The sequence below is a fragment of the Leucopleurus acutus genome (assembly GCF_964270905.1).
Source record: "Leucopleurus acutus genome assembly, chromosome: 4".
NCBI lineage: Eukaryota > Metazoa > Chordata > Mammalia > Artiodactyla > Delphinidae > Leucopleurus > Leucopleurus acutus.
In genome coordinates, this window is record NC_139146.1 from 63,838,460 (window position 1) to 63,862,253 (window position 23,794).

General features: G+C 36.9%; 1 protein-coding gene across 2 annotated transcripts in view; it reads right to left on the reverse strand.

Moving 5' to 3' along the window:
• Positions 1-23,794, reverse strand: part of RFC1 (replication factor C subunit 1) — an 82,975-nt gene that overhangs the window by 33,862 nt on the left and 25,319 nt on the right. For both annotated transcript variants that reach the window (XM_082838833.1, XM_082838834.1), the window contains exons 5-7: positions 5,151-5,392; positions 4,229-4,306; positions 883-960 (exon numbers count right to left, since the gene is read on the reverse strand). In XM_082838833.1, the coding sequence (XP_082694959.1) occupies positions 883-960; positions 4,229-4,306; positions 5,151-5,392 (398 nt within the window). The remainder of the gene's footprint in view (positions 1-882; positions 961-4,228; positions 4,307-5,150; positions 5,393-23,794) is intronic.

Here is a 23,794-nt window from a genome sequence, read left to right on the forward strand (position 1 = left end):
TGCTGGTTTCATCTCCAGTCTCAAATTGTTAGCATTATGCAGTTAAAAACTAAAATCTAAACCCAAAAGACTAAATTAAAAACAATCTAAAGATCAAAAGAAAAATAAAGAGTATTTTCTCAAGAGAAAAAAATGTCCAAATGTCCATTCTCTTCACTGCTCCTTCAAAACTCTCCATTTTACAAAGAGGTCACAAACTGGGGTGCATGACACAGCATATTTTTTAAATAATTCTAATTTAAATGCCTTTAGATGAAGTAAGGCATTTCAAATGACAGAGTTCCCACCATACCCTATTGTGTTATACCTGCCTGCTGCAAAATCTTTTAGTCAGGTATTGATAATGACAATATTAACAGAATGTGATTCAACAGAAATAAGGCTAATTATTTGGCGATCAAGTGCTTAAAGAAAAAAATCTTGACGCTTTTAGAGAGTCCCAAAAATACACTCATTATTATTTGAGACTGTCCTAATACAGATCTTAAAGTTAGCTAACTAGAAACAGCAAAATTATGTTTTTAAAAAGACAGTAATTAATATTAAAGTTATTAAACTTTAGATTCCATTGGAATCTTTATAAATGTTATTCTCTGAACAAGTACATGAGAACCCCTTTGTGACAGACAGTAAGTAAAAGTTACAACTTGTTGTTTTGTGAAGAAGGGTTTTGGTTGGCTTTGGCTCTATCAACCTTCCTTTAGGAAGAAGAAGTTTCTCAATGAGCTTCTCCAAAAACATTTTTATAAATGAAAATAATTTAGCTTCTCTCTAGCAGAGTTATTCATGGTTATATCTCCAGAGCCTAGACTACACAGGTCTGAAAGGGCACACTGATCTGTACTGTATATTCAGAGTGCAAACAGCCTGGTAAAACACCACCTTTTTGGTCTTGGGTTCTTCATCCAACAAGGCTAATGTTCTGGCAAACTCTTCATCTTCATGCAGTTGTCTCTCTAGCTGTAAAAAGTGTCAACACAGTGAGCTGCTTTTTTTCTTTTTGTAAATGAAAAGTTTTAAAATGTGTGGTTCATGATACTTAAAAGAAACTGGAAAAACATTTCCCAGAAAGTAACTAGGACATTTTTTCACTTAATAGCTGAGTATCACAAGTTTGTTTCGTGAAGCCAAATTAGACTGCAGAACATATATTTCTAGTTTTGCAAGCCTGATAGATAAACTGAGCATAAAGTTCCAAGTCTTGTAGCTTTTTCTTAATAGTCCCAATGCAACACTTACAGATCTCTCATCTCTATTTATTTTAAACTCTAAAAAGAGTTCAGGAGAGAATCACTATCCTAACAGAAAAACAATAGCCATGTGGGGGTGTGGGGGGCACACAAAGAAATGAATCTATAAACCAAGAAAATTATATACCTTCTTTGCACACACAGTAAGATACATACTAATGCAACTATCACTAATATCATCAAACTTCTATTTTCAATTACTAATTCAAATGTATCTGTTCTGATATTTTTTTTAATTGAAGTACAGTAGACTTAATAGTATATTAGTTTCAGGGGTACAACACAGTAGTAATTTATCTGTCCTGACTTTTGAAAATTTAAGTCATTATATCAGAAGTTTTCCTAAAATGCTAATGTAACACGCAGACATTCACCTCGCTGTTATTTCCAAATATTTTTACTTTCAGTAAAATGGAGCTCTTCCAGAAGAGAACGTGTGGAAGTAGAATGTATTTCTCATTACATATGAGAAACAGGACCCAAACAGGATTCTGAAAGAATGTGATAGAAATGGGAAAACAGAGGATTGTGATACAAACTGCCACACCTGGTTTGGAAAGGACAGGGTAAGCCTCCAGTATTTCAGACAGATAAGAAGTCAGGTCCCTAAAAAAATCACTTCATGATTTTACCTAGGCCATCTGTCCTACCCTGAGTCATGTGGATATCTGTATGTAGTTTATAAAATTCAGTGTCGTCAATAATATGGAAAAAGATTTTGAAAACACAAACTATAAACTGCCAAATTAATAAAACGTGAACAGTCAGTATTACTATTTCAGAAGACTAGAATACTGTTCTCTCAAAACAATTGTTATCAAGAGCCTCTTCTTTGTATAAGTATAGCTGATTCACTTTGCTATAAAGCAGAAACTAACACACCATTGTAAAGCAATTATACTCCAATAAAGATGTTTAAAAAAAAAAAGAGCCTCTTCTTTGCCAAGCACTAAGATGAACACTGATGTCACAATAGTTGAGACATAAACAGCCCTGGTAGGTAGAGTTTAAAGTCTACATACAGGAAGACACTGAAATAGCAATTTAAGAAGACACAAATAAACGTTAATAGTAGCTACAGGGCATACAGAAGGGATTTCTAACATAGTTTAGGGAATATGAGAAAGTGGCACTTAAGCTAATAAACAGGAAGGAGGTTCAAACAGCAGGTACCAAGGTCTAAAGTCTCTGACAGAGACAACACTCCCCCTTGAAATACCTTCTTCTCTTGGCTTACATAAAATACCAAGCTTTCCTTATTGTCCTACTTCACTAGCCACTTTCTTTAAATCTCCTCTGCTGGATCATCCTTCTCTTCCTGACCTCTCATTGTTGACAGTGCCCCAGAGCTCAATCCTGAGACTTCTTTTCTGTTTACATTCTCTCCCCATGATCTCATCTAGTTACATTGGTTTTAATACCATTCAAATGTTAATGATCCCAAATAAACATCTTCAGTTTAGACCTCTCCCCTGAGCTCCAGATTCTTCTACCCAACTACCCACTCTGCATATCCATTTGGAAGCCTATTAGGCATCTCAAACTTATGTGCGAAACAGAATTCTTGATTTTCCTGTACCAGTGTTCCAGTCTTAATAAATGATATCACCAGGGCTTAGCTGGTGGCGCAGTGGTTGAGAGTCCGCCTGCCGATGTGGGGGACGCGGATTCGTGTCCCGGTCCGGGAGGATCCCACATGCCGCAGAGCGTGAGCCATGGCCGCTGAGCCTGCGTGTCCAGAGCCTGTGCTCCGCAACGGGAGAGGCCACAGCAGTGAGAGGCCCGCGTACCGCAAAAAAAAAAAAAAAAAAAAAAAAGTGATATCACCATTCACCCAGCTGCTCAAGCCAAAAAACATGGAGTCACCTTTAAATCTTCTCTTTCCCTCATACCTTACGTCCAGTCTATCTGCAACAACTTGAAGGTTGCACCTTCAAGGCATATACAGATGATGACCACTTCTCACTACCTCTTCCATTACCCCCATCCTGGTACAAGCCAACATCTTCTCTCACCTCCCCTACCCTAACAGTCTCCAAAATGATCTGCTTTTGTTCTTGCCCACTGTGGTTTCTTTAGCTTCACAGCAGCCAGAATAATTTTCTTTTAAGAGCCATCAAAAGTCATGTCATTTCTCTATTCAATACTCCAATGGCTTCTCATCTCACAGAGACTAAAATCCAAACTCCTTACCATCCCAAGTCCTTCTGGTAGGTACCAAAGACCAGTCATGACATAACAGGATTTGCTGCTGGCCATTTCTTCCAAACTCATCAAACTCAAACATTTCTACCTCAGGATGCTTACACCTGCTATTCTCTATGTTTAGAGGAAACCTTCCTCCAGGTAGAAGGAAGCCCCATGGCTCACCATTATCATGAATTATGTGCCCCAATGTCACTTCCTCAGAGGGGTTTTCCTAACCCCTGTATTTCAAATAGATCACACCAAACATCTATTCCTTTACTTTTCCTCGTGGCATTTATAATGATCTGACTTTTTTTTTTTATTTTCAGTATCCTTAACACCTAGAAGTGTGCCACGCACTCAGTAAGTGCTCGATAAATACTAACTGAATGAATATAACAGGTTCACTACAAAGGGCACTCTGAACTGAAGATAGATTTAGAGATCACCAGCATATGCATAGTACTTAAAGCCAGAGGAGTAGATGAGATTGCCCAGAGGGGAAAGAGAAGAGATATGACCAAGTTAAATTATTTTAACTATTCTAAAGGAGGCTTTCATTCAAAGAAATCTAATAATAAATCTTTAGTTATCCCCTGCTCTCATCATTTATCTTTTATATAAACTTAGATTTTCATATAGTATTAGATTTTAACTTATTTTACACATAACTCTTACAATGAGGCTCAATCCAAAATGAAACTAGAACTATCTTGATTGCCTGCCTGGGTAGACTAAATAGCAAGTGACAACATCAAGGTGCTAATGAAATCTAAAGAAAATGCTAATACCTCTGCATCTTCATCAAGTTGCAATTGCTTGGCGATGGCTTCATCATTTAATCTGGAATCATCTGCATTTTGTGAAGGCTATATTTCAAGGAAAATCAAGCAAGATCAGCATAAACCTTAAGTTCAAAGTAAGGTGCTTTTTCTTAACTATAGCTAAGTAAATACACCAATGAGAGATAAATGTACCAGTTATGAAACAGACTCAATGCACACCAGCCAAAAAATTATGTTCATGGCTACTCCGTGACCACATCCAATTTCTTAACAAGCAAATATGCTACAGACAGATTATTCTCACTTAATTCTATTGAAATGTTCAAAAGAAGTACCCAAAGAAAACCCTAGAGACTAATGTCTTCGCTTCAGAAGTAGTCCAGAACATTGGCACACCAACACATGAGAAAGATTACACTGTCTAATGGAGGTACTAATGAAATCAACACACACACTGCTCGGCAGGCTTCCACGCAGGGAACTACTTTCACTAACTTATCTGTATTTGTTTCCTAAATGTCCAGGAAAAGATGAATCCAACATCAGCCAAAATAGAATAGGTCACAAGCATAGCATAGGGAGGCTCTATTCTAAGTTATGTGTTCATGACCTCATTTGGGAACAATTATATTGTCTGAGGTCAAGAGTAAAATGAGTTTGCATTCTGAGTATTTAAATTCTAAGAATCACAATTTATTCTTATGATTTAAATGATCTTTTCTCACTTTCAAATATTAAAAACTTAAATGTGTGATATTCTAACTTGGTCGTCCTCCAACATAATAGCAATTACATTTTACCCATAATCATAGGAAAATTATTTTCATCAATAAAATGCTGGTCTATTCATAAAATCCAATTTCACCTCTTATTAATAACGGAACGGGTACAAATCCTGAACATTCCTGCTTGCCTGTAGAACACTCACCTCTTTTCTTTTGCTTGCCACCATCTTCTTAGCTGATCTTTGGACACTTGCAGTTCCAAAATAATCAAGCACTGATGTGGGGGTAAGCTTCATTGGTGACAAAGGCTTATTCTTAGTGTTTAGTGTCTTAGTGTTTTCTTCATTCTTTTTCATGTTTGATGCTCCAAGATAACTATTTGGAGATCCTCCATTCTCTTTTGATTTAGAGGCTGCCTTCTTACACACAAAGTCATCTTCTTCATCTTAAATGAAATATGACCAAATATGGCTTGATAAAATATCAATTCTAATTACAAAAGCAACCACTTCCACCAACTTTATAAAAAAATATACAAGTGCTATGGGATGCTAATGATTTTCTTTTCTTCCTATCTCCTAAATTCAACAGTTATCCTCACATTTACCAGTGCCAGGTCTGTAATACACCATCTCCCCCAATTACTACCCAGAGTACACAAACGTGTATATTTACTCATGTATTCAACAAATAATTACTGAGCATCCATTATGTGCTAGGCACTGAGGATAGAGCAGCGAATAAAAAAGACCAAATCCCTGCCGTCATGGAGCTTGGAACCTAGAAGAGGAAACAGATACAGAAATAAATAAACATATACTGTCAAGTTATAAGTGCTATGAAGAAAAGTAAGACAGGGGCTTCCCTGGTGGCGCAGTGGTTGAGAGTCCGCCTGCCGATGCAGGGGACACGGGTTCGTGCCCCGGTCCGGGAAGATCCCACATGCCGCGGAGCGGCTGGGCCCGTGAGCCACGGCCGCTGAGCCTGCGTGTCCGGAGCCTGTGCTCCGCAACGGGAGAGGCCACAGCAGTGAGAGGTCCAAGTACCGCAAAAAAAAAAAAAAGTAAGACAGAATGAAAGAATTAGAGAGTGATGAAGGGTGCTCTTTTAGACAGGGTAGTCAGGGAAAGCTTCTTTGATAAGCCACATTTGAACAGAGCCCTGAAATGAAGTTACCTCAGGCAAGAATGTTCAGGCAATGAAAACTACAAGTGCAGAAGCCTTAAACTGAGTGTGCTTGGAGGTCCCTGTGACTGCAGCAGAATGAAGGGGGTACACCACAAGAGTTAAGGTGAGAGAGGTAGAGGCCAAATCCCATAGAACTCTGTAGATCACAGAAGGAATTTTAGGTTTTATTTTAGAATGGGAATCCACCAGAGAATTTTCAGCAGAGTTGTGTGTAATCCAACTTAAGTCACGTCCTTTGGAGAACACACTGTCAAGGGATAAAAGCGAATGCAGGGAGACCATTTAGGAAGATATTCTACACAGTTCCAGAAGAAATGCTGAAGCCTCGGACTAGGGTGGTATTTGCAGAGGTGTTACGAAGTTGTCAGAGTCTAGCTATACATCGAAGGTGGAGTATCTAGCAATATCTAACCATTCATTGAAGACTTTATAAACACTTTGTCTTGTAACATTTTCTTTCCAAAAAGTTTCCATTGAACATCTGGTTTTAAAAGTCTTTCTAGGGCTTCCCTGGTGGCGCAGTGGTTGAGAGTCCGCCTGCCGATGCAGGGGACACGGGTTCGTGCCCCGGTCCGGGAAGATCCCACATGCCACAGAGCGGCTGGGCCCGTGAGCCATGGCCACTGAGCCTGCGTGTCCGGAGCCTGTGCTCCGCAACGGGAGAGGCCACATCAGTGAGAGGCCTGTGTACCACAAAAAAAAAAAAGTCTTTCTAAGCATTCATGACAATGCATAGATAATTAAAGACCCCAAAAATGCACCTCAAAAGGGCCTCAGTAAACTTTTTTGTTTGATTCAGTGATTCACAAGATAAAAATCTTTTTACTTTGGCCTAATAACAAAAGAAATCCAATAAAAAGAAAAATCTAAAAGGCAGCCGTGAAGACTAGGTCAGGTCACTGTGGGGGAGGGAGGGTTCACTTTATAAGTTTGGTGTTCAAGGCCACACATGAATGGGTCTTACCTCCTCTCAAGTACTCATTCAACTACTAGTGTTTGCTAAGGGTCATACGTGCCAAGCACTGTGCTGTTCCTAGGTGCTGCCATCTCAAACAAAAAAGTATCCAAGATATGTAAAAATCAAAAAGGATTTAGCCTTACTCTCTAATTATTATATTTATATTAAAATTAAACTATAAACTTTACAAAGCATAAATAACTTACAGGTTTCTGAGTACTAAATGTAAAAAGTAATCCACTATTTAAAGCAAGAGCAGAGTAGACACCTCTGAGGATGTCCATACAGTTCACTATCAGCCTACTTTCCCTAAGGACTTACACCCCACTCCACCCTCCAAGGGCCTCCAATAACCACAGATGTATTTATTAGATGGTTCCATATTCCTTGCCATCACAAACTGGACCAGGAGTGAGCACCTGAACAAGGTGGGGTGAATCTTACCCTTGATCAGTTTGCTGAACTAATGTGTTTAAACTAAGGTGCTAAAGGTTTATTTTTGCATTCAATGACATTCAGCAATGGCCTTCTAATAAATTCCATTTTGCTTACAACAAGCTAGGTTTTCTTCTTAACCTGCAACCAAAGATTTTAGTTAAAGCATACTTGTTTTCTTATCTTCAACTATAGCCAATCTACCTTCAAGATTAAATTAAAAATTCACTCATCAATCTTTCTAAGCACATCCAAGCCTTGATACACATACCAGATTTCAATCCATGTATTGACAAGAGTCAACAGACTAAGTTTAGTCACTCATATATCTGTTCTTCCTACATGACGAGTCCTTCTCTGCCTCTGCCATCTGCTTCAGATGGTTCTGCAAAGGCTAGGTGAGATTATCCCCATTCCACTTAGGTACCATAGCCATGCAAATCACTCATAACAGTCCTAGTAACCACTGAGAATATAATCTGAAACTCCTTCCCTCTTCTCTAAGATAACAACATAATGAATTGTTATATTACTGAAATCCAATTTTTTATAATTTAAGGTTTGTCTATTTTAAATCCCTAGACACAGTTAAGCTGTAGATAACCAAACCAGTAGCATTCAACAACAAACTATTCTACCTTAGCAGTCAAAACAAATTATATGAAATGCCCTTAAAAGAAGATTCAAAACAAAATTAACATTGCTGGGACTTGCCTGGTGGCGCACTGGTTAAGAATCCTCCTGCCACTGTAGGGGACACAGGTTCAATCCCTGGTCTGGGAAGATCCCACATGCCACGGAGCTACTAAGTCTGTGCACTACAACTACTAAGCCTGCGCTCTAGAGCCCGCGAGCCACAACTACTGAAGCCCGCGCACCTAGAGCTCGTGCTCCACAACAAGAGAAGCCACTGCAACGAGAAGCCTGCGCACCGCAATGAAGAGTAGCCCCCGCTCGCCGCGAATAGAGAAAGCCCACGTGCAGCAACGAAGACCCAATGGAGCCAAAAATAAATAAGTAAATAAATTTATTTATTTTAACAAATAATAATAACATTGCTGATATCCTGGCTTTAATAAAAATAAAATAAAATAAGAAAGCCACAAAACTGGAACCTCCTAAGTATAGGTATCCAATATATCTCCTTAGGCAGTAAGTGCAAAGTTAAAAGCATATCTAGTGTATACAGACAAGATTTTCAATCTTATCGAGAGCTTATTAAATTTTATAATTTTTACTTGGTTTGTTTTGAATTCAACAACTGTACTTCTGGGAAGAAAGGATTTCCTTAATGGAGAAAGGACAAAATTAAATTGTATCTGCAAAATGACAGTCTTTTATTAGTTTCTGCCTCACTTTAAAAATGCCCAAAGCAGTAACATGTGTACAAGCAGTATGACAGAAAACCCCAGAACTGAATGGACCAAGTCAACCACTATGTTTTTCTGTTATAGTTCTTCCCCTACACTCAAGAACTTCCTTAGTATATAAAATATTGTAACTGTCCTTAAGCAATTAACTCAAACTAGATCAATCACTGATATCTGGCATAGACTCAGAAAGGGAAACAATGGTATTGTAGATATTTGCAATCCCTAGCTTAACGCTTTCTCCAGCAATCTCATAAATATTCACAGGTAACAGATGAGCATGAAATCTAGTGAGATCAAGAATTTCTAAGACCATCAGATTAAAAAGACTGTTGGCAAGGGTGTAGGGAAATGGGACCTTTACATACGCAATAGGCAATAGTATTTTTAAATAGTAAATTTTAAAAAATTTTTATGGGGGGGCAATCTTGCAACATGTATCAAAACCTCACATATGCATACCCATTAGTTGGACCCAGCCATTCCACTTCTTTTTTTAATTTTTTTAAATTTTGGCCGCACCAAGTCTTAGTTGCTGCATGCAGGATCTTCATGGCAGCACGCGGGATCTTTAGTTGCAGCATGCATGTGGCATCTAGTTCCTTGACCAGGGATCCAACCCGGGCCCCCTGCATTGGAAGCACAGTCTTACCCACTGGACCACCAGGAAAGTCCCAGCAATTCCACTTCTAACTAACTAGTCTAAAAACAAAACAGGGGGTCTTCCCTGGTGGCACAGTGGTTAGGAATCCACCTGCCAATGCAGGGCCACGGGTTCGAGCCCTGGTCCAGGAAGATCCCACATGCAGCGGGGCAACTAAGCCCGTGCGCCACAACTAACGAGCCTGCACTCTAGACCCCACGAGCCACAACTACTGAAGCCCACGGGCTTAGAGCCTGGGCTCTGCAAAAAGAGAAGCCACCGCAGTGAGAAGCCCGCGCACCGCAACGAAGACCCAACGCAGCCAAAAATAAATAAGTTAAATAAATAAAATTTAAAATAAATAAATAAAAACAGGGACTTCCATGGTGGTCCAGTGGGTAAGACCCCGCGCTTCCACTGCAGGGGGCACAGGTTCAATCCCTGGTCTGGGAACGAAGATCCCACATGCTGCACACTGAGGCCAAAAAAAAAACAAAACAAATGAACACGTACACAAAGATATATGTACAAAAATGCTTATCATGGCATTTGTCCATTCAAAAGTATGGAGGGCTTCCCTGGTGGCGCAGTGGTTGAGAGTCCGCCTGCCGATGCAGGGGACACGGGTTCGTGCCCCGGTCCGGGAAGATCCCACATGCCGCGGAGCGGCTGGGCCCGTGAGCCATGGCCACTGAGCCTGCGCGTCCGGAGCCTGTGCTCCGCAACGGGAGAGGCCACAACAGTGAGAGGCCCGCGTACCGCAAAAAAAAAAAAAAAAAAAAAAAAATATGGAAAACAGACTGCAAGAGGGCAAGAAAAGATGAAGGAAAAATTAAGGGACTAAAACAGTTTAGGCAAAAAAGACAGCCTCAACTATGACAGTTGCACCAAAGATAGAGATAAGTGAACACTGTTTATAAAGTGAGAAAACAAATAACCTGAATACCTACTATTATGTTCAACCATGTAATGAATTATGCAGCAACAGAAAATTATAATGCATATCCATATTTACTGACATCAAGATATTCATATGTGTATTAAATGATAAAAGAGATATTACAAGATGTTTAGTGATATATCTAAATCTACCCATCTATATATTTATAGATATGCTTTTAAATTCATGTTCAAAGATCTGAAAAGAATAAAATGTTATCAACTTTTATCTCTGGATAGGGGATTGTGGGTGATTTTTCATTTCTTTCATCGTATCTTTTTTATCTGTATATTACACTTCTCTTTCTTTTTAACCTACATCTAATATTTTACAACAAATTGACTATCTCCTAGAAACTCTCCGTCCCCTTGGCTTTCTGAGACAGAAGAGGTTTGGCTTTAGTTTCTCCCTCCTCTCCATTTTTCTTTGCTTACTTCTTTCATTATTTATTAGCATCTCTGCTTATTCTGTCACTAGCTTCAGGGACTTCATGGTATCTTTTTATCTAATTTATGATATAATTAGTTTATAATAGTTATCATTATTGAGCATTAAACTCCATGCCAGGTACTCTACCACATTCTTTATAATGCATCATCTTTAGTCAACTAGTTCTCTTATTCCATACATGGATTCCATTTTCCACATTCCTGGCAAACGCAGACTGGGCTTAAATACTTTCAAAATGGAGCAGTGTAATTCAACGTGACCTCCTCTTTCTTTGGTGAACAGCACTACTGTATTCTTTAGAAAAGTTCTTCCTTACATTAAGCCAAAACACTTCCCTGTGATTTCCACCTATTTTCCCTAATTAATCTTTTTTCCCATTCAGTGTTTGAAGACTGCCTTCGTTCTCTTCTTTAGCTCCTCTTCCCTACAAATGGTAAAGTTTCAAACCACTCACCACTTGGGTTATTGGAAAGATTAGATTTTTAAAAATCAAAGTGCCCAGTATAGTACCTCGCCATGTTATAATAAACATTCAGTAAACAATAAAGCAGTATTCTCTGGTGAAAACAATACTGAACCAGAAGTCCAGAAAACTAAAATGCTAACCTGACTTCGGCTTTCTGTTGTTATTTTAATTAATTATCTGGGATTCGTTGTCCTCTGCAAAATGTTGGACCAGACAAACTCTTTTAAGATTTTCCCTTCTATAATTGTGAAAAATCTGTGGATAGTCACATAGATTTTGTAGCTACTATACTCAATACTGGTGAGAATGTGATAAGTCTGTACTAATATAAACACCAACTATGAAAGTGTAAACTACTGGGTTAGCCAAAACAGTTTGTTTGGGTTTTTCCGTAACATCTTACGAAAAACCCGAACGAACTTTTTGGTCAACCCAATAGTATGACTTTTCTAGAAAGCAATCTGGCAAAATATATCTAGAACCTTAAAGAAGTTCATAACCTTTAGCATAGTAATTCTTAGAGATAATGAGAGGTGCTGACAAACATTTATATACAAATATATTCATCACACTACTAAAAACATTAAAAATGTAGGCAACAAAAATAATTTAAACTGGAAGGGCTATATACATTGTGATCTAGTCATACAATGAATTCATGCTGTCATAAAAAATTAAGCCCAAATTTCAAAGCTCAAAAAAAAATTATGAAAACAGTAAAAATAAGCTGGCAAAAAACCAAAAATGCATCACTTTGTTCTTTAGGTTAGCCTTAAACATCACTCCTAAAAGAGAGCTTCTTTCCATAGCCTTCTCTACTAGAGATCTTTTTACAATGGGTTTAAAGTTAACAATGTCTTCAAGCTACAGTTCCCAAAAATATACTACATCTAAACACAGACATAACTTTATAAACATTTTCATAAATACTGAGTAAAAATGTAATTTTCAAGAAAAAATATGGAAATATTCTGCATGAAATTTCAAGTATGTTTTCACTGTACTAAGCAAAAATTATATACAAGGTGCTTTGTTCTCTACTAACCACAAAATAAATGGTTCTCCAAGTCCCCTTGGAAAGCAGGAGCAATTCTAGTGAAATACAGTTATGCAAAAAGGAAAAAAAAATATTGACCTGCTTGATTTAATGCTTATTTAGTGCCCTGTGATTTGTGAGCTTCTCCACAGTCCTTATAGTTACATGGACCTGTAACTATAAGGCTGTGACCATCCTTAAATAAAATAAATATTTTACGATTCTACACAGTGTGTAGACATGAAACATCCCAAATAAAGTTATGGTTGTTTTTCTTTTTTAACATTTGTTCTTGTTTCCTAATGAGCCTAAATTTGTTCTGCCTTGTCAGAAGCCAAAGGCAAAACTGTGTTCTCTTCTTCACATTAACTTAAAATAATGATAAATAGATCTAAGTCAAATTTCTGTGACCTAGTTGAAAATCATGGGCAACGGAACACTTAGAACCTCCCCCCAGGATATCTGACTCCTTATAAAAACACCATTTATTTTTATTTATATACAACATAACCTCAAATGTGGTAAGAATCACCACGTAAACTAGCATTATCCAACATACAGCAGAGGAATTGCCTGGAAGAGAAGATTGCTTTGCCACTCTGAGTTAGATACATTCATTTATTTAAAAAGATAACAAATGAAAGAGCAAGAAAATAATGTGCAGGTCTCTAAAAAAATCTAATTCTGAAGTTCCTACTGCTGAGAGTTTGGGATTCTAATTTTTTTCCCTCAGTGTGAAATACACAGAAACCAAATTAATGGAGACCATCCTAGAGAATCTGGTTACAGAGATTAAAAATAATTTATTTTGCAACAAGTCAAAAACTAAAAAGGGAATCTGAGTCTTTAGAGCCTTTTTCTACTAACTTCCTTTTCAATACTTCCTGAGTCAAAAATCCAAACTGTCATTTTGGTGTGGACATAGAGAAAGGTTCATATGCATATTCCAAGTCTTCAATAAATATTTGTTAATTAAGTGGTTGGAAAAGAAACTACACATATCATCTTTGTACCGCTTATGGGGTGTGAGAATCGGATATTCTGGGGTGAATCACTGAATGCTTTATGTGGTGAATCAGATATATTTCAGTATAATGAAATAAAACTGAAACTGCTCATCCTTAATCAAGAAATTTAGAGATATCATGATTCTTTACTAATAAATCCTCTTAGAATCAAATGGAGTCAGTTATATTTTAAGAATAAAATTACTTAATAATTCGTGAGGTCTAGTGAGGTAGCTAAATAATGATATTTATCATTAAGAGAAAAAAGTACTGGCTTGTTCTGTGATGTTATCTACCATATAGAGTCCTCCCCAGAGCAGGAAGAACAGTCCATGGAAAGTCACAGCTGGTTTCAATTACGAAGAAAACAATGCAGGAGAAGAAAGTGGAACATTTTACTACTTACTCACCTCCTTCCTCCGTCTCCACTGCATCTCACAGGAAAAGAAAAAGGAGGTTCAGGGTTAGGGGAGGGAGGGCTTAGACAACTAGCCACAGGTACATTATCCAGAGCTTCTTACAACTCTAAAGCATGAAACCGGCAACAGAAGGAAAACTCGACTGACCGGAAGAGTTAAGGGAGTGGTTCAGCAATGCGATTCACCACTTCCATTCACATTCCACTTCCCCACACATGAGAGGACATAACAATGCTGGTTTCTATGCTAAGACCAAGTATAAATCACCTGTATATTGTTTTATTAGTGCTTAATGACATTTTCATAACATAATCCTACTTCCTTAGCATTCTCGAATACAATCCTGTATCTCTCATACTTTCACAAGTACCTGACAACAAAATATGTGTCACCAGAAAACAACAGTCTGTTCATTTTCAAAGATGTTTCAGACACTCAATAATCATTCCAGATACTCTAGTGCTTCATTATTCACTATGTCCTTTTCAGTTCTCCTTCTTCATATGCCACTGAATTTTTTTTCAGGTCTCATTATATGCACTACTGAAAGGGGACTGAAGAGCAAACTAGGGAAAAAAGACTACAAGAAAGCATCTAGCTCTTATAATGATGCTTTAGTCAAAATGAATTTGGGAATGAAATTGCTAAAGGATATCAGTGACCTTGAATCATCATATAAAATGGAAGAAGTCTCTAAAGATTAAAGAGGAGAAATGGAGTCCTAATTGTCAAAAAGAGAAAGGCAGATCCCCAACTACAGAAATATAGAAGGAGAAAGGTTTGGTTACAGTTCTACACAACAATATCAAGAGCAGGGCAAAAAGAGAGTATTTACAGATAGCCAACAGTCACATGAAAAGATGCTCAACATGGCTATTAGAGAAATGCAAATCAAAACTACAATGAGATATCACCTCACACCAGTTAGAATGGCCATCATTAAAAAGTCAACAAATAACAAATTCTGAAGAGGGGGTGGAGAAAAGGGAACCCTTCTACACTATTGGTGGGAATGTAAGTTGGTGCAACCACTATGGAAAACAGCATGGAGGTTCCTCAGAAAACTAAAAATAGAACTACCGTATGAACCAGCAATCCCACTTCTGGGCATATATCTGGACAAAACTATAATTCAAAAAGATACATGCACCCCAGTGTTCACAGCAGCACTATTCACAACAGCCAAGACATGGAAACAAACTAAATGTCCATCGACAGATGAATGGATAAAGATGTGGTACATATACACAATGGAATACTACTCAGCCATAAAAAAGAATGAAATAATGCCATTTGCAGCAACATGGATGCGACTAGAGATTATCATACTAACTGAAGTAAGTCAGAAAGAGAAAGACGAATACCATATGATACCACTTATATGTGGAATCTAAAATGACACAAATGAACTCATCTACAAAACAGAAACAGACTCACAGACATAGAGAACAGACTTGTTGTTGCCAAGGGGGAGGGGGGTGAGGGAAGGATGGAGCGGGAGTTTGGGGTTAGCAGATGCAAACTATTATATATAGAATAGATAAACAACAAGGTCCTACTGTATAGCACAGTAAGCTATATTCAGTATCCTGTGATAAACCATAATGGAAAAGAATATGAAAAAGAATGTACATATATGTATAACTGAATTACTTTGCTGTATAGCAGAAATTAACACATTATAAATCAACTATACTTCAATAAAAAATTAAAATAAAAAACAAACAAAAACCAAAAAGAGAGTATTTAACAGAAGCAGACAGAGATTCACTGAGATTAAACTATGCTGGCCTGAGCCGTCATTTATTCTTCAGGACTAGTAGATGAGATGAATATTAGAAACAGGGATGTCTGGACTGTAACAAAGCATCTACCAAATTGTCTTCCAATAGGCTATGGCAGGGTTTTTAACCTCTGCATTATTGACATCTTGAGCCAAATAATTGTTGTAGGGGGCTCTCTGGTGCACTGTAGGATGTTTAGTAGCAACTCTGGCCTCTACCAACTAGATGCCGCAGCATCCGCCAGTTGTGATGACCAAAAATAGCACTCCAGATACGCCAGATTTTTTGCTGCAAGGCAAAATCACCCTTTATTAAGAAGCACTGATTTATGGCAAGATGGAGAAATACAAGATACGTAACAGTGGTTTCTGAGATTCATAACTAATTGCAAAGCTCTTCAGAAGAAACTGAAAAGCTGTATCCAGGATGCTGATATTCGATCATGTCAATTTTGAAAAAGGTTTCTTTACATGTCCCTTAATACTAAACAGTTTTACTAATGATTCAGAAAGAAATACACAGATAGGTTTATCAAATCTGTAGAAGATATCAAATCAGATGATATAAAAAATAAGTGGATGAGGGGCATCCAAAGAACTACAGGATTCTTTCACACTGAAGCTTTGTGCAACCTTAGATTGAAAATTGATTCTTTGAGAGTAAGTTTTCTTAAAGCAAGTCAGCTCTGATATAAGGTAGTTTTGAAGATCAAATGAGACAAATAGGAAATATAAGCCATATAATAAATAATGTTATTCCATTCCATGAAGTCAGTATAAAAGTGTTTTGAAAAAAATTTATAATAGTATACAAGACAAAATTTATGTTAACATTATTAAGGTCGAATTCTCCCTGCCTTTCACATGGATACAGAGGTTTCAAGTAAAGTAAGAGATTCCTACACAGATGATACTATAATTAAGAAAATACAAGGTACGATACAATACTAGGTAGTATTAATCTGGTGTAAGTAAATCTGTGAAAGTTTATAAATTGAATTTTTTAAAGTAGATTTTCCTCTTTCTATAAGTTAGGAAGTAGTGAATAATGCACATGAAATAGCACTACTGATTTCCAAACTTCACATTATTCTCCTTTCTAGTATACACAATACCTAAATCTCCATGTTAAATCCTACCAAAACCTTTGACGTTTACCTCAAATTTCTCTCTCTTCCAGGAAATGTTTCCTGAACTTCCAAAATAAAAGTTACCTCTCTCATGCCCAAATATCCTTGGAAGATATTTTTATCACTGTTAATTGTTTCCTTGTATTACAATTTGTATGTAAAAGGCTTATCTCCCCAGTAGAATTTAAGCCCTTGAAGACAGGGCTGAACTTTATTCTCTTATCTATTTCATAGATTGTCCAGTATGCTGTTGGGCACAAACAGTGAACAATCGCGTTTGTTAAATAAATAAATCAGTGAGAATTTAATATTGTTAAATGAAACTATTCAAATGTAAAATTAAAAAAAAAAAAGATGACAGAATCAGAATACAAAACCCTGGAAGCTAACAAGATAAAAACGTAAGAGTTTCAGAAAAAAATTTTCAGAAAAAAAATTTAATAAGGATAAACATAAAGTCCCTTTTCTGGACCTGAGAAGCACAAAATGGAACCCCCTTCTATTCTTCATAATATAGGTGAATAAACTACACCCTTAAAACAAATGCCACTTAACCTCAAGAAATTCTATTCTCTTTTAAGTGATAATATTCTTCATTGTGAATTGTCCACTTATTGATGGTTAAATACGTTCTATTACAATGAAGCATAAACAAGTATGTTCACATCAATAATCCAATATCCAAAATAAGAGTATGAGAAAAATTAAATGCATACTATTAAAATTCACTATGCAGCAGTTTAAAAGAATGAGATAGGAATCTTTCTGTATTGAAAGAGAGAGAGGCTGAGGGGTGGGGAGAGAGGGAGGGGAGAAAAGGAGAGAAGGAAGAAGGGAAGGAGACATTAAGTTATGAAAAAGCAAGCTGCAGATGTTACAAGATGCCACTCTCAAATACGTGTATATATGTAAATATACATGTGTGTATATATATATTTTTTAAATTTATATAGCTATGTAGGGCAAAAGGGATGGATGAAGGAATGGAACATTTTTTATCTGAATTGTTTCTTTTTCAGTGAGAATGTGTTACTTAGGTAATTCTGAATAATATTAATCTAAATACTCATCCTCAAAAATCTAAACTTAGTTTCTTTTATAGTCTTATAAAAACTATAAATATTAATAGTATTATTGATTTTTTAATATTGATTTTAAATCCATATTAATTTTTGAACAAGTATAACGAAAGAAATATAATACACAGTTCTTAGGTTTCCTCTCACTTCAAGGAAATTCTCTGTCTCAGCCACACTGGGTTTCCCTGAAAATGTCTAAGAGAAGTTCTCTATCCTATACAGAAATCGATTCCTATTTATCTGGTACACAAAGCTGTATGTCACTAAAAATTAGCACACACATTCCCCAATAATATTTTCTGCTGCTATTTTCCCGAGTCACAAGTCACTGATATTACATGGTAACCTGGAGAACACCACATTCCCAATTTTTTCCCACTTAATGTCCCCAAAATAATTATAACTTCAAGAACACTATCAGCCTATGGAATTATATGCTCAATAAAAATTACCGGTCATAACAACCCACAGAATGGGAGAAAATATTTGTAAATGAAGCAACGAACAAAGGATTAATCTCCAAAGTATACAAACAGCTCCTGTTTGGACTTTTTTAAATACAATATAAAAAAAAAAAAACAGCTCAATCAGAACATCGGCAGAAGATCTAAATAGACATTTCTCCAAAGAAGACATAAAGAGGGCCAAAAATCACGTGAAAAGATGCTCAACATCACTAATTACTAGAGAAATGCAAATCAAAACAACAATGAGGTACCACCTCACACCAGTCAGAATAGCCATCATTAAAAAGTCTATAGGGCTTCCCTGGTGGCGCAGTGGTTGAGAGTCTGCCTGCCGACACAGGGGACACGGGTTTGTGCCCCGGTCTGGGAAGATCCCACATGCCACGGAGCGGCTGGGCCCGTGAGCCATGGCCGCTGAGCCTGCACGTCCGGAGCCTGTGCTCCGCAACAGGAGGGGCCACAGCAGTGAGAGGCCTGCGTACCGCAAAAAAAAAAAAAAAGTCTACAAATAACAAAGGCTGAAGAGGGGGTAGAGAGATGGAGAAAGTGTGGAGAAAAGGAAACCCTCCTACACTGTTGGTGGGAATGTAAACTGGTACAACCATTATGGAGAACAGTAAGGAGGTTCCTTAAAAAATTACATATAAAACTACCATATTATCTGGCAATCCCACTCCTGGGCATATATCTGGAGAAAACCATAATTTGAAAAGATGCATGCACCCCAATGTTCATTGCACCATTATTTACAATAGCCAAGACATGGAAGCAACCTAAATGTCCATTGACAGAGGAGTGGATAAAAAGATGTGGTACATATATATGATGGAATACTACGCAGCCGTAAAAAAGAATGAAATAATGCCATTTGCCACAACACAGATGGACACAGAGATTGTCATACTAAGTGAAGTAAATCAGACAAAGACAAATATCACATGATATTGCTTATATGTGGAATCCAAAAAAATGGTACAGATGAACTTATTTACAAAACAGAAAAAGAGCCACAGATGTAGAAAACAAACTTATGGTTACCCAGGGGGGAAGTGGGGAGGGGTAAATTGGGAGATTGGGATTGACATATACACACTACTATGTATAAAAGAGATAACTAATAAGGACCTACTGTATAGCACAGGGAACTAGACTCAATATTCTGTTATGACCTGTATGGGAAAAGAATCTAAAAATGAGTGGAGACATATATATATGCGCATATATTCACTTTGCTGTACACGTGAAACTAACACAACATTGTAAATCAACTATACACCAATAAAAAATTTTTTTAAATTACCCGTCATAAACAATTCTCAAGATTGGGAAAAGCCCCACCATTTTCAACCAAACACAAGCAGCCCCTGATGAAACTGCATAATAAAAGGTCACCTGTGTCAAACAAAACTCAAGGTCTCTCACTTCATTAAACAACTAAAAGTAAACATATTTACCCAGTACGACAAGTATTTGGATTTTTACCAACCTACAAGAACATTTTACTACAGTCAATGGTTAGCTATGAAGATATGTATAAGCAATTTTTTTCCTTTTCCTGTAATATGAGAAACTAATGTAGTTAAAGTACTTTAAAAATCAATAAGGGACTTCCCTGGCAGTCCAGTGGTTAAGACTTTGCTTTCCAATGCAGGGGGGTGCAGGTTCGATCCCTGGTCGGGGAGCTAAGATCTCACATGCCTCGCGGTCAAAAAACCAAAACATAAAACCGAAGCAATACTGTAACAAATCCAACAAAGACTTTAAAAATAGTCCGCATCAAAAAAAATCTTTAAAAAAATCAATACATAATAGAAGACAAATTTAATCAAACAAAGTGATGATGAAAAGTGTGTCATGGAGCTAAATGATAAGCCTAAAGATCTGTATAACAATATAGCCTAAAGAACTGTGTAATAGTACAACCAAAAGCACCTGAAGTAGGTTAAATAGGTTATTTTCTTTTCTTTTTTAACTTTTTAAATTAATTTTTATTGGAGTATAGTTGCTTAGTAGGTTATTTTCTAAAGTTAGGTTATTTCCAAGACTTCCTTGGTGGTCCAGTGGATAAGACTCTGCACTCCCAACACAGGGGACCCAGGTTCAATCCCTGGTCGGGGAACTAGATCCCACATGCATGCCACAACTAAGAAGTCCACAGGCCACAACTAAGAGCCCACATGGAGCAACTAAGACCCAGTACACCCAAAGTAAATAAATAAATAAATATTTTAAAATAAATAAATAAAGTAAGGTTATTTCCTAAGTATGTTTCTCATTGTTTATAAAGAACTGTGCAACAGGAATAAAATGCAAGCCACCTTTTTAAAAAGGAAAAAGAAACAGATGAAATTTTAATAATATATTTCACTTATCCTAACATATTCAGATTATTATTTCAACATGTAATCAATGCTAAAAAATTATTAATAAGATAATTTATCCTTTTTTTTGTAGTAAGTCTTTGAAATCTATACTTCACAAGTAAAACGTTCTGAATTTGGGCTAATCATATTTCAAGTGCTCAACAGCCACATGTAGTAGTTCCCATACTGGACAAAGAACATCTATAACATAAGTGGGCCAAATACAATTTCTAAATTTCTAAAGCACAGTTATATAATCAAAAAAAGCCCTAAGTATCTAAGCAAAAGCAAATGTCTTTAGCATAATCTTAAAGGCAGATGTAGGTATACGATCAGGTCAAAATATAATAATAACAGTTAATACTTACTGAGCATTTCAGTAATGTGACAGACACTATTTTAATTGCTTTTCAAGCATTATCTCATTTGATCAAGAACAAAGGCCTCTGATGTAGGTACTAGTAATACCCCATTTTACAAACAAGGAAACTAAGACACAGGGAAGGTAAATGAAGGTTTAACCCAGGCAGAAGGTTTTACTCAAGAGCTCATGTTCTTAAACACTACGCATGCTATGCTGTAAGGAAAAAAAAAGTTGGTTTATAAAAGATAAAATATGGAATAGTAAAGAAAATTGTTTCTTTTGGAATTAACAGGTTTTTAAAACTGAATCATATCATATAATCCTTTTCCACAAGAAGCTCCAAACTCCAAAAAAAAAAAAAAAGTACAATTTTATTACCACAAATATTTTATTTAACCTTGGGTTTTTATTTTTATTTTTTTTGGCCACGTGGCATGTGGGATCTTAGTTCCCCTTACCAAGGATCGAACCCATGCCCCCAGAATTGGAAGCATGAAGTCTTAACCACTGGACCTCCAGGCAAGTCCCAATATACTGATAAATATTTATTTCTACAATATGAATACTTATTCATAACCAGCATTGAAATTTTGTATGTAGTTTTAGCTTAAAAAAAGAATAGAAGAATTATTTTATGGTCAAGAAATTTCTAGTTAGTTTATTAATTTCAAGAAGCTGCACTTTTCTTTTTGTGAAACTCATTATATTTCTGATTTTATTATGCTAATTTTATTGCAGACTTCTTTTTAACTGTCTCATTCTCTTTTATGATGGGAAGGAAAAGGGCTTTTCTCCCATTCACCTATCATTCCAAGGCATAAAAAAGTATGAGAAGATAAAACAGGCAAAAAAACAGCTAACTTCTTTCCTGTATCTCAAATCCAGGAAAAAGCAGAACACTATGTAATACTGAACATCATATGAGATAGATATACTGTACCCCAAGAATTTTTGCTAAGACAAGATGACAACATTCACTTTCACATGTACATACCCTTGGCAGGGTGATATAAATACTGTCTAATGGTCATAAAAATTTCAGATAAGATGATAGTTATCTTTTCAGAAAATAACATTCAAAAATACCTGGTCTGAAATAAACAGTCCCGTGTTAAAGAAAACCTGTGATCAGAGCTTAAATTGTTTGACCCTTCTGTGTACCTAAAATCACAAGATAACGATAGCCTTGATCCACAGTTGAAGGCCATCGCTGTCTGCACACTAACTTTGACGTTTTCAGGGTGTCACTGGAAAGCTTGATCACACCACCTTCAGTTACATAATAAACCTATCACCATACTGGTTTTAGTATCCCTCCCACATATTCAAAACTTGACAAAGGTGGCCAGATGTAAGAGGGAGCCTTTTAATGGAAGAGTGCATTTGCACAACGTGCCTGAACAGATATTTAGCAACAGAACAGAAAGGTTCAAGAGTCAATCTGCCACAGGCCATAATGAAGAAATTTACCTCAGCTTACAGAAAATATGTTCATGTCACTTAGATTTTCTCTTTGGTCATTTGAACAACTTTATCAAATATGTAAATGTTTCAGAGAGCCTACAAAGCTTCATCTGTGGGCTTCTTTCATTTTTACTTTTTCCTTTTGACAGCCTGTTATTTATGTTTCAGGCACTGGGTCTGGCCCTTTCATATGCATCATCCCATTTTTTTCCCAACTAGCCTATTCAGTTAGTGTTTCTGCTTTACAGAAAGGGAGACAGACTCACTGCCCTTTAGCCCAGTCACACAGCTGTTAGATGGGAACTAAGGATGTACCCTCCAGGCAGGGCTTCTGACCTTCCAGTCTCAGCTTCCTTCTACAACTCAAGGACTTCTTTCCTGTTTCATTCCCTACTTACTGACCAATTTATCTACCATGAGTACCTTCATACTCTCAAGTAACAGCCCATACATGAAAGCAAATTCCAATAACATTAAAACATTAAAGGTGGGGATTCCCTGGTGGCTCAGTGGTTAAGAATCGGCAGGGGACACAGGTTTGAGCCCTGGTCCGGGAAGATCCCACATGCTGCGGAGCAACTAAGCCTGTGCGCCACAACTACTGAGCCTTTGCTCTAGAGCCCGCGAGCCAAAACTATTGAGCCCACGCCCCACAACTACTGACGCTGCGCGCCTAGAGCCCATGCTTCGCAACAAGAGAAGCAACTGCAATGAGAAGCCAGCATACCGCAACAAAGAGTAGCCCCCGCTCGCCGCAACTAGAGAAAGCCCGCATGTAGCAGCAAAGACCCAACGCAGTCAAAAATAAATAAATAAAATAAATTTTTTAAAATTATATTAAAAAAACCATTAAAGGTTAATTGTATGGTATGTGAATTATATCTCAATAAAGCTGATGTTAAAAAATAAAAAAAATTTACCTGTAAGCATGCTAATAACATCAGCTCTCTAATTATCCTAATAGTAAACCATAGATAGCATGGCTGAATGAAGCCCATAGGTAATCCAAAAACCTAACCTATAACTCATCCCCAAAATGTTTATAGATCAGTCCCTAACTATTGCTAACTTTTAAGACTCTCATTACTTCACTCGTAGATTACCATAAATGCCTCAGCCTCCCCAATTATGATTTTTCTATTCTCCTTCCCACCTTAAATACTAGCAATCACTCTTAAATACTAGCAATCACTCTTAAATACTATTTTCATCATTCTATATCTGTTCAAAAACTTTAATGGTTCCCTTTTCCCTGCTATGTGGAATTCCTCTGCCTAGCTTTCAA